At 44.4% G+C, this 13395-nt stretch overlaps 1 protein-coding gene across 2 annotated transcripts in view; it reads right to left on the reverse strand.

The window, feature by feature from the left end:
- The window catches only part of RGS20 (regulator of G protein signaling 20), a 48890-nt gene that overhangs the window by 4193 nt on the left and 31302 nt on the right, over positions 1–13395 (reverse strand). Inside the window, exons 1-2 of one of the 2 annotated variants that reach the window (XM_043539625.1) lie at positions 10252–10431; positions 8639–8787 (exon numbers count right to left, since the gene is read on the reverse strand). In XM_043539625.1, the coding sequence (XP_043395560.1) occupies positions 8639–8784 (146 nt within the window). In that variant the 5' untranslated portion in view covers positions 8785–8787; positions 10252–10431. Of the gene's footprint in view, positions 1–8638; positions 8788–10251; positions 10432–13395 lie in introns of those variants that run through there. The other variant, XM_007064114.4, reaches the window with a different exon arrangement.

The raw sequence follows: 13395 nt of genomic DNA on the forward strand, positions 1-13395 counted from the left end.
ATGATATATCTTACCTCCAACTTTGCTACCTGAATTAGTTCTAACCTTTTCCTTCCTCAAGCATTTGTCTATAGTCTGGGGCCACCTCCATGCAGGTCTGTAGAATTAAAAATGTTAAAGACCGAGCAGTGCAGGTGAAGATTGGGAAGGAGGAGAGATGCTTTGTCTCCTACAAAGTAGTCCACACAGTGGAAAGTGGAGAACCTTTGCTGGAATCAAGTCAAGTACAGTGGTCACACTACTCACTGCAGCTCATTTTGTGTAATGCCTTCAAATCACTGAGCTATAAAGGAAGCGAGCAGCATAATTATAAAAGAACTATAATATCACCTTATCCCCTGTGTCTCAAGATGATTTAAAGAGGAGTCGGGGGGGGGGGGGGGCAGAGAACCTAATCGTGACCATTGACCCTGTTTTTTTTTTTTAAAGTTGTGTTTTCCATAAACAGAATATGCTTGAGCGTGACATATTTTAGACTGAAGGAGACACAAGAATAAATGTCTCCATAGGCTAGCATTCTGCCTCCTTCGTAATATGCAATATTTACTACGCCTCACAAAATGGTAGCTACGCCTGCATATAAGAAGACTCCCAAAAAATGTAAAAGTGCAAAGCAGAGAGAACAAACTATTTACATAGCTCCATCTATCGCAGGCTCCAAAAGGATAACAAGTCTGTGACTTAAGTTATAACTGCAACACAGACTTTGGGTATCCAGGCATTGGGACTCATTTCCTGGTCCCATAATGGTTCATTCTCATTCTAGTATTCAAAGGGCCATGAATAGTGAAGTCTCTGCTTCTCAGCCACATGACTCATGTGGACTGTTATTTTTGTTTCTATTCATAATTTTTCAGTGGAAAGCACTTGAGCTATTTTGAGGAAAGACATTTTGTGAATAGGGATTATAAATAGAACATTTAATTGCAGTTTGTTTCCCCTTCCTTGCTACTATAAAACAGTTCTCAGAAAATTATAAGTGATTTTAAGGCAGAGAAAAGCTGCTTTGTTTGTAGCCTGCACCCAGTTCCCAGGCTATTCTTAAATGCCAATAGGAATTTTAAGTGTCATCAAAATTGAGTAATTTCAACACCCCATTGAGTAAATAGCTTGCTTTGTAGCATTTTAACACTTATGCTGCTTTTTCTGGTGCCTGACAGAGTATCAGATAAAAGAGCAGAGGAGGAGTAGTTATCAACAATTCAAAGGAAATAATGGGAAGTGAAGTTTATATTAATCCATTAAGTCAGTGTTCAAGAAGTGCTTTTATTTCCTTTCCTTGGGCAAGCTATAGTTATGGGTGTATCTTATATGTATTCATCTATGGGTTAAAACCATCCTTGAGTCTTTGATCTTACCAGTGTTACACAGCTGTCGATACACTGGAAGTTGGAGGCTCATTTAGTCAGTGGGCTGTGGAAATTATTCAGTTGGTAGTGTTTTCTTAGGACCAGATCCAAATGTCTCTCAAAAGGTTCTTCCTTGTGAAATTGTCTACACTGGCAAGTTACTACACAGTAAAGCAGCTTTCTGTGGTGTAACTCCCGAGGTATACACACTGCCAAGCCACTTTGTGCTCTGAAACTCCTCAGTTGCAGCATTGCAAAAAAACCACCTTGACAAGAGTCGTAAGCCTTACAGCCCAGAGGCTCCGTGCTGTATTAAACACATTACAGGGCAGAAAGCAATCAATTGGCCTCCGGAAGTATCCCATAATCCCTCAAGTGTCATTGTTTTGAACTCAGCTGGCTGCCCTGAAGGCATGCACCCCTCCCCTTCAGAGAGATTGCTGTGCAGAGAGCTGGGGTGGGTGGCGAGGGCTGGTGGCGGGGGTTTCCCCCTCCCCATGTCTCAGGGCTGATTGCTTCCTGCCGCTGTCTGAAGTTACAAGACAGCATGCTGACACTCTCTGTCCCACGAAACACACTCTTTCCCCCCTCCTCACACACACCCTGTCACACACTCTGCCCTCCCCTGCACCTCCCCCACTTAAGTTGAAAAGCAGATGGCAGTGTAGTAGGATGCCCATGGAATTGGGATTGGGAAACCTACATCATGTGATGCTGTGCCTGCCCCATGAGGCATTGAAAACCCTTCCCAAAGCACCCTGCGGCCAGTTGAACAGGGGGATAGCTACCACAATGCACTGCTCTCTTTACCGTTGCAAGAGCTGCTAATGTGGATGTGCTCCACCGTCACAAGGAGCACACTGTGGGCACGCAACAGTGGTTGAATTCCAGGACTTTAATAAAAGTGGTATAACTTGTTCCGCAGAAACTTGCCATTATATTGAAACTTCCTTTTGCTGTCATTTATTATACTATGCTATAAAGGACCTCGCACAATGGATCCCCAACCTGGTTGGCCTCTAGGCACTACCACGATGTAAATGTTGAAAAAATATTAAGTATAAAAAGCAAGTGTTAAAATATTTCCATATCCTCTGATAACTTGATATAATTTCTGGACTCCTTTTTGCTGATTGCAGGTGGATTGATTTGATATCCAATATACTTATGTTCTGAAGTCAGGTGCTGTGCAAACACAAAAAATGATTTTTATAGGATATTTTCTCAGTTTGACATAAAATATTAACAGCACAATTCCCATTTATAATAATTAGAATTGCTCAGTTAATGCTTTATACTTGCACCAAAGTCCTTTTGTAGGTTGAAGTAAATTGGTGCAACAGAGAATTACTTCTTCACTAGATGCAGCCATGTATTCTACTTAGGTGTGTGTGTGTCCAGAACACACGAGCCAGAGCATGTTGCCTAGTAGTATCTGTAGCGGGGCGGTGCTTGCGCCTCGTGGCCATAGCCCCTTCTCTGGCTATTTGAGGTGGTTCTGCCCTGACCCCCCCAGTTCCTTCTTACTGCCCCATGGCTGGAGTCAGAGTTCTGTGTGGTTTTCACCTCATAATCCCTCTATTTTTAGTGACTTTTCTACTTGTAAATAGTTGGGGCAATGTTAGTTAGATTTAGTGTTAGCTGTAGTTTAAATATTTCCCTGGTGACGCCCTCACCAGGGTTTAAACATTCCATCGCGTGGGGGAGCGATTGCCAATAATGATCCCCCCAACTGGTGCTTGTTGTGTCTAGGTGAAGCCCACATCAAGGAGCGGTGGTTGATTTGCAGATTGTTCACCAAATGGACGAGGGTGGTGAGGGATCTTCATCTGAAGCAGCACTTGCTCTAACAGGCCATGTGGCCTGCTTTGGCACCAAGGCCCTTGTCAAATTGGAGGTCACCTTTGAGTTCTGAGAGAGCTGCCACTTTGTTTCCTGGAGCTGGCAACTTGTCCAAAGGAGTTATTCCCTGTCGAGTGCCTTGAGGAAAAGGTCGATAGGACTGACTGAAGCTGCTTCAGGTCACAAGGGGACTTGTCTCCTTCCTCCAGAAGGAGCACAGATCAGCATGGGTCAAATGCTGGCGCACGGGACAGAGCAGGTCCTATCAACCGCTCCCCAACTGCTCTTGTGCAAGGAGGGCAAAGACACCATCTTGTTGACTCTGGTTCCAGCCCTGGGGCATCCATTGAGACCAAGATCAATGAGGGCAATGCCGGCACTGGGTGTTTCTGTGTCAGCGGCATATCAGGCAGCAACAGACCTCTAACTTTCTGTCCCAACGTCACCCTTGGTCCAGGCTGCATCCTTTATAGCCCCATTGGATGGGCGGGCTGCTGACCCTGTGGGTCTGTCTGCACCATACCCTGCTGTTTCCCTTTCACAGTCAGTGGAAGTGGGGCTGTTGCTGGGCTCAGCACCAGGGACCTCCCTGGCACCAGGACTGTCTTTGGCACCACTGCAACTGGTGCTGCTGATGTTACTGTGGTGGCACTCACCACCCTCCACTTCGGCACCATCAGTTACCTCGGTACCACTGCCAACTTTGGGGTCAATGCCGCTTCTGGCACCGGAAACAATGGAGGCATGCTCCATGCTGCCAATACCGTTTCCACTGTCAGCCAAGCTCTCCCTCTTTAGTCTGGGTTATACACAAGTTGGACCGGTTGCTTGCACCCTTAGGGCTGGCTCCACCTTTATTGCCTGTAGCCTGGAACTCTTCAGCGTCCAGGTTGGGATCTTCCTCTTCTCACTTTCCATTGCTTGACCCTCATAGGGGGCTGTTCATCGAGCGCTATGGGTACCAGGATTGGCACTCATCTCACTGTTGGGACGGCGGCCCCTGGCCTAGTGTCTACAGGCCATCAATGCCTTATATGTACCAGTGACTTCCATGGAATCCACAGGACAATCCTCAGTCGTGGAGGTCCCACTCCTCATCTCGCTTGAAGGTGAGCTCACCGAGCAGGTCTGTGGTGGTGACTGCCAATCAGTCACAGGCCCAGGCACTGGTGATCTTTCCCCTGAAAGAGCCTCCAGAGTTGTCCCGTCTAGGTTCATCAGTCCCGTGACAGGATCCAGCTCTGGCACAGTTAACTGTTTCATCTTCATCCTTGGACAATTCCACAGTGCCTGGCTCTTCCTCTCCTTTGGTACAGGAGGATTTCAGGCATACCAAGACCTTTTGCAGCATTTGGTTGCATCCCTGGAATTCAAGTGGCGTTCCTGCAGGAGAACGCCCATAGGTTAGTGGATATTCTGCACCCATCTGTCCCTGGGAGAGTAGCCCTCTCTATTAACAATGCAGTCCTTGAGCCTGCTAAGGTCCCCTGGAGCACACTGGCTTTGGCACCACCTGCAGCAAAGCACATGGAGAACTACTACTTCATTCTGGTGCAGGGGTGTTTTTACTCACATCTGTGCCCAGATTCCGGGGTCATAACCGTAGTGAATAAGAGCCCAGCAGGGCAGTTTTAAGACCCCTCCCAAGGATAAGGACTCTGAATGCGTGGACCTGATGGGCAAGAATATTTACACCTCCTCTTCCTTGTGGATTGCTAACCAGCAGACATTGTTGTCCCAGTACAACTTTGTGAACTGGGTGGCTATGTCTAAGTTTGCAGGCCAGCTGCCCGAAGCCACGAGCGAGGAATGTCAGTCATTTGTCACTAGAGGCTGCTTGGTGGCTAAGACTTTGTTGCAGTCCATGCTGGACATTGCAGATACTTTTGGCCAGAGTGATGGCCTCGGTGATAACCATGAAAAGGCTTTCCTGGCTGCGGAATTCAGGCATTGCTCCCCATGTGCAGCAGGCCATAGAGAATTTGCCCTTCGATGACCAAGCACTATTTTCAGCCAAGATGGATGAGACTCTGAACTACTTCAAGGGCTCTAGGGCTACCTTCCGGCCCTTGGGGGTGTATACATCAGCAGTGCAGAGGTACCACTACGGTGATCAACAGTAGCAGCAGCTGTCCACAGTGCACATTTGGGCAGCCTTTCCTTCCCCCCAAGATGGTGGGACTATCCCAGAAAAGGGCATAGCTCCCACAGGAGGAGAAAGTCAGGTCTGGGGTTTGGTCAGTCCACACGAGTCCTGCAAGTACCCATTTTGGCTCCTTGGCTCAGAACAGCGTTCCAGTCATTGCTCCGTTCTCCCCATTCCCTCCGTTTGGGGACAGGCTGGCCCATTTCTACAATACTTGGGGCTTGATCACAGGCAGCTGGGTCCTAAGCACTGTCAGATCAAGCTATGCAATCCAGGTTCCCACCATCCCTTCCCGCCCCTCTTCAGGGACCCCCCTCACAAGATATTGCTCCTCAAGCAGGTTTGTGGTCTACTGGCTTTGGGAGTGGGGGAGGAGTTCCACCAGAACACTGGAGTCATAGGTGCTATTCCTGATACTTTCTGGTACCCAAACCCAGGGGAGGGTTAAGACCCATTCTCGACCTTTACGGTGTCAACAAAAATATCAGATACATGAGGTTCCAAATGATCACTCTATTGACTATCATCCCCACGTTGTTTCAGAACAATTGGTTTGTTGCTCTGAACCTTCAGGATGCCTACTTTCATGTGGCGATTTTGCCAGGCCACAGAAAATTTCTTTGATTTGTCACAGCAGAGCACCATTTTCAGTATACAGTGCTTCCATTCGGATTCTCTTCTGTCCAAATGCATGGTTGTCATGACAGCATATCTCAGAAAGAAAGAAATCCATATCTTCCCATACCTGGATGACTGGTTACTGAGTGACGGGTCCAGAGAGGAAGTTCTTTCTCACATTGACATTACACTGCACTCCCTCAGCCGTCTGGGTCTCATCCTAAACATTGGGAAGTCAAGCATGGTTCTCACTCTGAAAATAGAGTTCACTAGGGCCCTAGTATATTCTACGAGTTTGAGAACATTTCTGCCAACTGGCCATTTTCAGGTAATTCACCATCTTTACCTCAGTCTCCAGTCTGATCTTTCCATGACAGTTCAGATGTGCCTGAGGCTCTTGGGCCACATGTCCGTTTGCATGCAGGTGGTCCAGTTTGCAAGGCTGTGCCTTCGCCCTCTCCAAATGTGATTCAGGACTATTTACCATCTGACTCTTCGCCCCCATCTTTCTCAACTGGTCCTGGACTCCTTGCAGTGGTGGATGTATCCAGAGAAGGTTTGCCAGGGCGTCCAGTGGTTACCAACCAGATCTCTTGTCACTAATGCTTCTCTGATGGCTTGGGGAGCATATGTGGTTGAAAGGTCTGTGGTCAGAACAGGAGTGCTCACTGCATATCAACATGCTGGAGCATTCAGGGAAGATCAGTCTTCTCCATTGCCATGGTAACAAGATTCTTAAAATGGCTTCTTCATCCTCCGGTCTGACAGCCAGTTCCTCTGTGAGACCTTAACACAGTCCTAGCAGATTTAATGGGACCTCATTTGAGCCTCTGGCATTTTGTCCTTTTCCGCTGTTGTGGAAAGTGGAGTAATAACATCTGCAAGGTGAGTGTGAGAGTTGCAGGTTCTGATGGCAGAGCCTCCTTATACACAATTATCTGAAGACAAAGTGACTTTATGACCACATCCCAAATTTTTGTTTAAAGTGGTCTCTCAGTTTCATTTGAACCAGGCAGTATATTTACCTCTGTTATTTCCTATTCCTCATTCATCTCATTAGATGTCAAGCGATGTCTAGCCTTCTATCTGGACAGCACTAAGGTGTTTCATGCTTTGCCTTGCCTGTTGTGTCATATGCAGATCCTATGAAGAAGCAAGCAGTCTCTTCACAGACTATCTCTAAATGGATAAGATCCTGTACCAAGACTGCGCATGAAACAACTTCAGCTATGCCTCCTCAATAGGTATGAGCTCATTCTAAGAGAGCACAAGCTACGTCAATAGTGTTCCTGAGTGACATCTCAATATTGGACATATGCAGGGCTGTCATATGGTTGTCCATACATACATTTATGAACTAATATGTCATCACCACATCTTCCAGGGTGGATGCAGGTTTTGGTAGGGAGGTCTTGCAAACCGTGTTTAGGTAGACTGAGCCCAGCCACCCAGGGTTCTGCCTGTGAGTCACCTAAGTGAAATACACAGCTGCATCTACTCAAAGAAGAAGAAATGGCTACCTACTGTAACTGTGGTTCTTCAAGATGTGATGCAGATGTGTATTCCATGACCCACCCTCCATGCCCTCTGCAACAGAGTCTAGTCTCTGGGCATTTGATGCGAAGAAACTGAGGGGGGTCGGGGCGGTACCACCTCATATAGCCAAGGGAGGGGCTATGGCCATGAGGCACAAACATTGCTCCTCTATGGGTACTGCTAGGCAAAATTCTCTGGGCATGCACACACTTATGTGGAATACATGTCTGCATCACATATCAAAAAATCACAGTTACAGTAACTAACCATTTTGTATACAGGTTGGTCACTTTATTTTTGGACCCAGAAGTTTGCCTACTTTTATCTGACTGTGGAGGTAAAGAAGCTTCAAGGACAAAGTCTTCAGTATTGCAAATCTGCACAGCAAGAGAGATTTATTCTGTCCACAAAGAGTGGATCTTAAAAGTGAATGGGTGGAGTGGGATCATGGCCACATGCAGTTCCATCAATTTGGTACAGTGTTGCAGATTCACTCAGGAAAAACTATCATCATCACTAAAGGTATGGTAAGATACCACTATAGTGTGACAAATGACTTATCAAGGAGAAAAGGGATGGCTATTTTAGTTTGTGATAAGACTGACTGACACACTACTAAAATATGAATTCTTGGAATGAATAAGGGGATGGCAGCCTCATGTTTAGTCAAGAAAGAAAAACTAAATATAGGTAGTGCTGTCTTCTGCCTGCTAGGTGCTCAGCTCCCACTGGGAGTTCTCCATCTTGCAGGAACTGTCCCTATACAAGTTAATTTTTAACCTGTTCTTATGACATCTTCCAGGAACCAAATGTCCCAAAGCTCTGTAGTGATCCTCTCTATATAGTTATTCTATTTTAGTGGGCCTGGACCTTAAATGCAAATCTGGATATTCTGTCAGGTAGATACTCTAACAGCCAATGAGATTTCTCATAGTAAATAAGAACCTCTTTTTACATCCTTAATTATTTCAATGGAAAACCCACAAGAACTGGAGCTGAAAACTGCATCCAGAATTGCAACATAGCCATCTTTTTCCTATCGTTCCAGACTTGTATTATTACCCCAAGTGCTGTGCTGTTTATGTTGTCCTGATCACTGGCCATCACTCCCCCCTGCAAGTTTGAGTTGAGACAGCGAAAGACATACCATGAGCAGCTACAACAACAGCACCAACAAAAGCAGCAGGCATTGGAAGCTCGATTCCCAATGCCATGCTGTGCCTGTGTGGAACTTGGTGTCTCCTGGGCCACAGACATCTGCCGTTTGCGCATCTCCATCCGCTCCGATCCCATGGGCTGCAAAAACCAAAATAAGGGGAAAAAATTAACCTCTGAACAAAAGACTTACTTTTATCATTAAGGCGAGATTTTCAAAAGAACTCAGAACCTGATGGCTCCCGCTATTCTTCTTGGAAGCTGCTGGGAAAATTCGCCAGTTCACTGAGATTCTGTGACAAGGTGTAAAGGCACTCCAGCGTGTAAGGGGTTAATAGATTCCTCCCTATAACATGGCTGTTTTGGGTGGAAAGTGGAAGTGGGTTCAAAGAAGGTTATCATGGGGGATGTTTATGTTCTCTCTTTTCTCAGCTCGCTGTAGCTGGAAAGCTCCCAGTGGTTATTTTCCAGTAGTGTTGCTAATTTGTTGTGCTTTTGAGTTCTGTTTTTGGAAATAAAGCCACCTCTAAGGAAAAAAGGGTGAAGTGACCTGTAGTTGGGACTTTGGTTCTTCCTCCTTTCTTTCCCAGGCTGGTGAGTCTGTACACTGGCTTAGAGGGTGTGTAAATGGGAGATGAATTTGGTCTCCATTGTGGGTGCTGAAAAAATCTGTTCCTTAGGCCACCGTAAAGGGGAAAGCCTAGGATCTGATGGACTATCATGGGTCTGACTCTATGTTCCTTTAACATACATTTTCTTTCAAGCGAGATTCAGAGTCTTCTGGTTTGGGGAGAAAATTACTTTCCTGCTGAGGAGATACAGACATGGGCGAGGCAACATTAAGATTTAAGCAGTCTATTCCCATCATAACAATAGACTACATGTGATAGTTCATAGTGGAGACAGCCCGGGATGCCTCTAGATTGTTTGTTTGGTTCCCTAAGCCTGCAAACATGTATGTACATGAGCAATTTTAAACATGTAACTAGTCCAACTGGAGTCACTGCAATTTCTCATGTAAGTATGTAACTTTCTGTGAGCCCTTTCAGTGAATCTGAATTTATGGTTGACAGAATTTGGTGTGTGTGCTCCCTGTGAATGACTTGCTGCCTATTGACCTGTACCCTACAGGTTGACTTCATTACACTGATGAAATATCAAATCCTAAAGGACAATTGCACCTTAAATCATTGTGATTTTAGATGAATTTTGGATACTTAGCTATTCTTCTTCCTGTGCAAAGTGATACTTTTGGTATTGTTCATTGTAGGTTGCTAAACCTCCTTGAGTCCATCACAAGTGCAGAGGAGTTTAAATACCCTTAACAATGGCAGATTCTGGGGAGTTGTTCATTGTGATTCAATAACAGGTATGAGACATTATCTGATAAGCTGGAGAGCATCATGTTAAAATCATCTCTGTATGTGTTCAGCTATATTTATGCAGGAGTATGATGGCAAGAAAGATGCTCAATCCATATGCAGCAGGCATTGCTACAAAAACTACAAAATCATGTATGTAAAAGAGTGCAGGTTATTCCAGCTCAACGCAGCATTAATTCATGATCAATGCTTTTTCTGATTTTCCTATTACTGATGGTATTACTGATCGGTTAGTATTCTTTTTGTTTTGTGTTCGCTAGAATCATCCCCTCGTCCAAAGGAAAATATGTATGTCATGCACAGCAGAAGAGGCACCTATTTTGCAGGAAACATCAGACCAGCTTAGCTATACTATAATAGGGAGAAAACACAGAAAATGATGCCCCATTGTGGCTTTGCTCCCTTTGACAACCAGTCCCTAAATGACCAAAATCTAAAATGTAAGCAAGAACATTACTTCCCAAAATACCAGCTTGATCATTTTAAAGTATGAAAGAATAAATATGAAAAGGAAAATACATCTGTACATTCTTATTTCTTTATTGCTTAGATTTCAAGTTCATTACAGTAGAAGGAAGTACTGAATATTTTTTGCTTTCTTCCTGGTACCTATATTTGAAAAATAAAGCATGTTTGTGCTTACAATAAAAAGTAATTATAAACAAAACATTACAGGAGACAATAGTATATCTGGCGTATTCCCAGCTCCTGGTAGGGAGTAAACATTTTCTTATTATCAATTAGAAAAGTTTAATATATAATTGGAATCAAATGAGTGCTATTTATATAATTCATCCAGCTTCCTTCAGTAGATGTTTTATGTGGCTTCTGTGCACATAAATACCTCTAACCCACTTTACAACTGAATTGAGATATGATCTGATTCAGAGAGCTAGTTTTTTGTTTGTTTGTTTGTTTGTTTGTTTGGAGGAGGAAGAAGGGCATAGGAGAAAGAGGTGGATAAGTCAGCGTACCCATTCACCCACCCCAAATATCTCCTATTTCAAAGAATCCTTATTTAGATTCATTATTATATTTTTAAAATTATAATTGTAGATTGTTACTATTTTAGATTTATTATCCTTTCAGATTGATTTCTTTTGCAAGATATTCTCTGGTATACTTCAGTGTGAGGGAGGAGCACGTAACTATCTCTGTAGCAAACGCCTCCCTCCCCACCCCCCGAAATAGTGTTTTGTTTATAATGTAGCTTGTGAAGCGCTCACTCTAACAAAGGATATTTGGAAGCTATAGAGCTTTATGAATGTAAAATCAATATTCATCCTATGTGATTTATATCCCAGTTTATAGATTATGAAGGGTTGAGGAGGAAAAAAATAAAGGCACAATTTGGCATCTCATTTAAACTCTACGCTTCATTAGCAGATGTACACACTGAAACATTAGCTTACCCTTTAAATATGAAGTAATTTTCTTGCTTGGAGTTAAATGATGATTTTTGTAAATATTTCTAAATGACAACACCTCTTTTTAAGATGGCACAAAAGGGTTAAAAAAATATGTGGAGACCAAAGACAGAAGTTCCTGCAAGAATGTATCTATTGGTTTAAAGAGGATTAGTCCAAAGCAGTTACTTTGTTTTAAGGAAAGTCCAATGCTTAGTGCACCTGCAGCTCTTTGGGAATCAACAGCAGTTGTGTGCATGCAAATGACAAGATGATTGAGCCTCTTAATATTTTTAACACCACTTTGGTTTTAGAAATGAACTAAACTGCAGTAAAACAGCTGCTATTATACATCACTTCATTCACACTTCTTTGGTCACTAAAGCATTCTCAATACCCGCAGGGAGAAGATCTCTTAAATTAAAGCTGCTGTTTTTCATAGTCACATTTCTGACCAGATCCTCACTGTAAAACAAAATGCCAACCTCTCCATTATCACAACATTTATTATTATTAGTCTGTGTTACAGTAGCGCTTAGAGACTTAAACTGAGATTAGTCCCCATTGTGCTCAGGGCTATAAAAACACAATAAAAGACTGTCCCTGCCCCCCAAACAGCTTACAATCTATGGTTGGGGGAGGGAGGCTGAAGGGGAAACTGAGGCAGAGAGATGATGTGACTTGTCCAAAGACACACAGCAAGTAAAAGGGAGAGCTAGGAATAGACTCCAGGGATGAAATCCTGGCTCCATTAGTCAATGGAAGTTTTATGATTGATTTCAATGGAGCCAGGATTTCACCCTATATACTGGACCATGCTGATTCTGACTATTGTCACAGTGACAATCTGACCCTTTTGAGATCATAGAATATCAGGGTTGGAAGGGACCTCAGGAGGTCATCTAGTCCAACCCCCTGCTCAAAGCAGGACCAATCCCCAATCAAATCATCCCAGCCAAGGCTTTGTCAAGCCTGACCTTAAAAACTTCCAAGGAAGGAGATTCTACCACCTCCCTAGGTAACGCATTCCAGTGTTTCACCACCCTCTTAGTGAAAAAGTTTTTCCTAATATCCAACCTAAACCTCCCCCACTGCAACTTGAGACCATTACTCCTTGTCCTGTCCTCTTCTACCACTGAGAATAGTCTAGAACCATCCTCTCTGGAACCACCTCTCAGGTAGTTGAAAGCAGCTATCAAATCCCCCCTCATTCTTCTCTTCCGCAGACTAAACAATCCCAGTTCCCTCAGCCTCTCCTCATAAGTCATGTGTTCCAGACCCCTAATCTTTTTTGTTGCCCTTCGCTGGACTCTCTCCAATTTATCCACGTCCTTCTTGTAGTGTGGGGCCCAAAACTGGACACAGTACTCCAGATGAGGCCTCACCAATGTCGAATAGAGGGGAACGATCACGTCCCTCGATCTGCTCGCTATGCCCCTACTTATACATCCCAAAATGCCATTGGCCTTCTTGGCAACAAGGGCACACTGCTGACTCATATCCAGCTTCTCGTCCACTGTAACCCCTAGGTCCTTTTCTGCAGAACTGCTGCCTAGCCATTCGGTCCCTAGTCTGTAGCTGTGCATTGGGTTCTTCCGTCCTAAGTGCAGGACCCTGCACTTATCCTTATTGAACCGCATCAGGTTTCTTTTGGCCCAATCCTCCAATTTGTCTAGGTCCCTCTGTATCCTATCCCTGCCCTCCAGCGTATCCACCACTCCTCCCAGTTTAGTATCATCCGCAAATTTGCTGAGAGTGCAATCCACACCATCCTCCAGATCATTTATGAAGATATTGAACAAAACCGGCCCCAGGACCGACCCCTGGGGCACTCCACTTCACACCGGCTGCCAACTAGACATGGAGCCATTGATCACTACCCGTTGAGCCCGACAATCTAGCCAACTTTCTACCCACCTTATAGTGCATTCATCCAGCCCATACTTCTTTAACTTGCTGAC

This window comes from Chelonia mydas, chromosome 2, assembly GCF_015237465.2.
Source record: "Chelonia mydas isolate rCheMyd1 chromosome 2, rCheMyd1.pri.v2, whole genome shotgun sequence".
In the NCBI taxonomy this organism is placed as follows: domain Eukaryota; kingdom Metazoa; phylum Chordata; order Testudines; family Cheloniidae; genus Chelonia; species Chelonia mydas.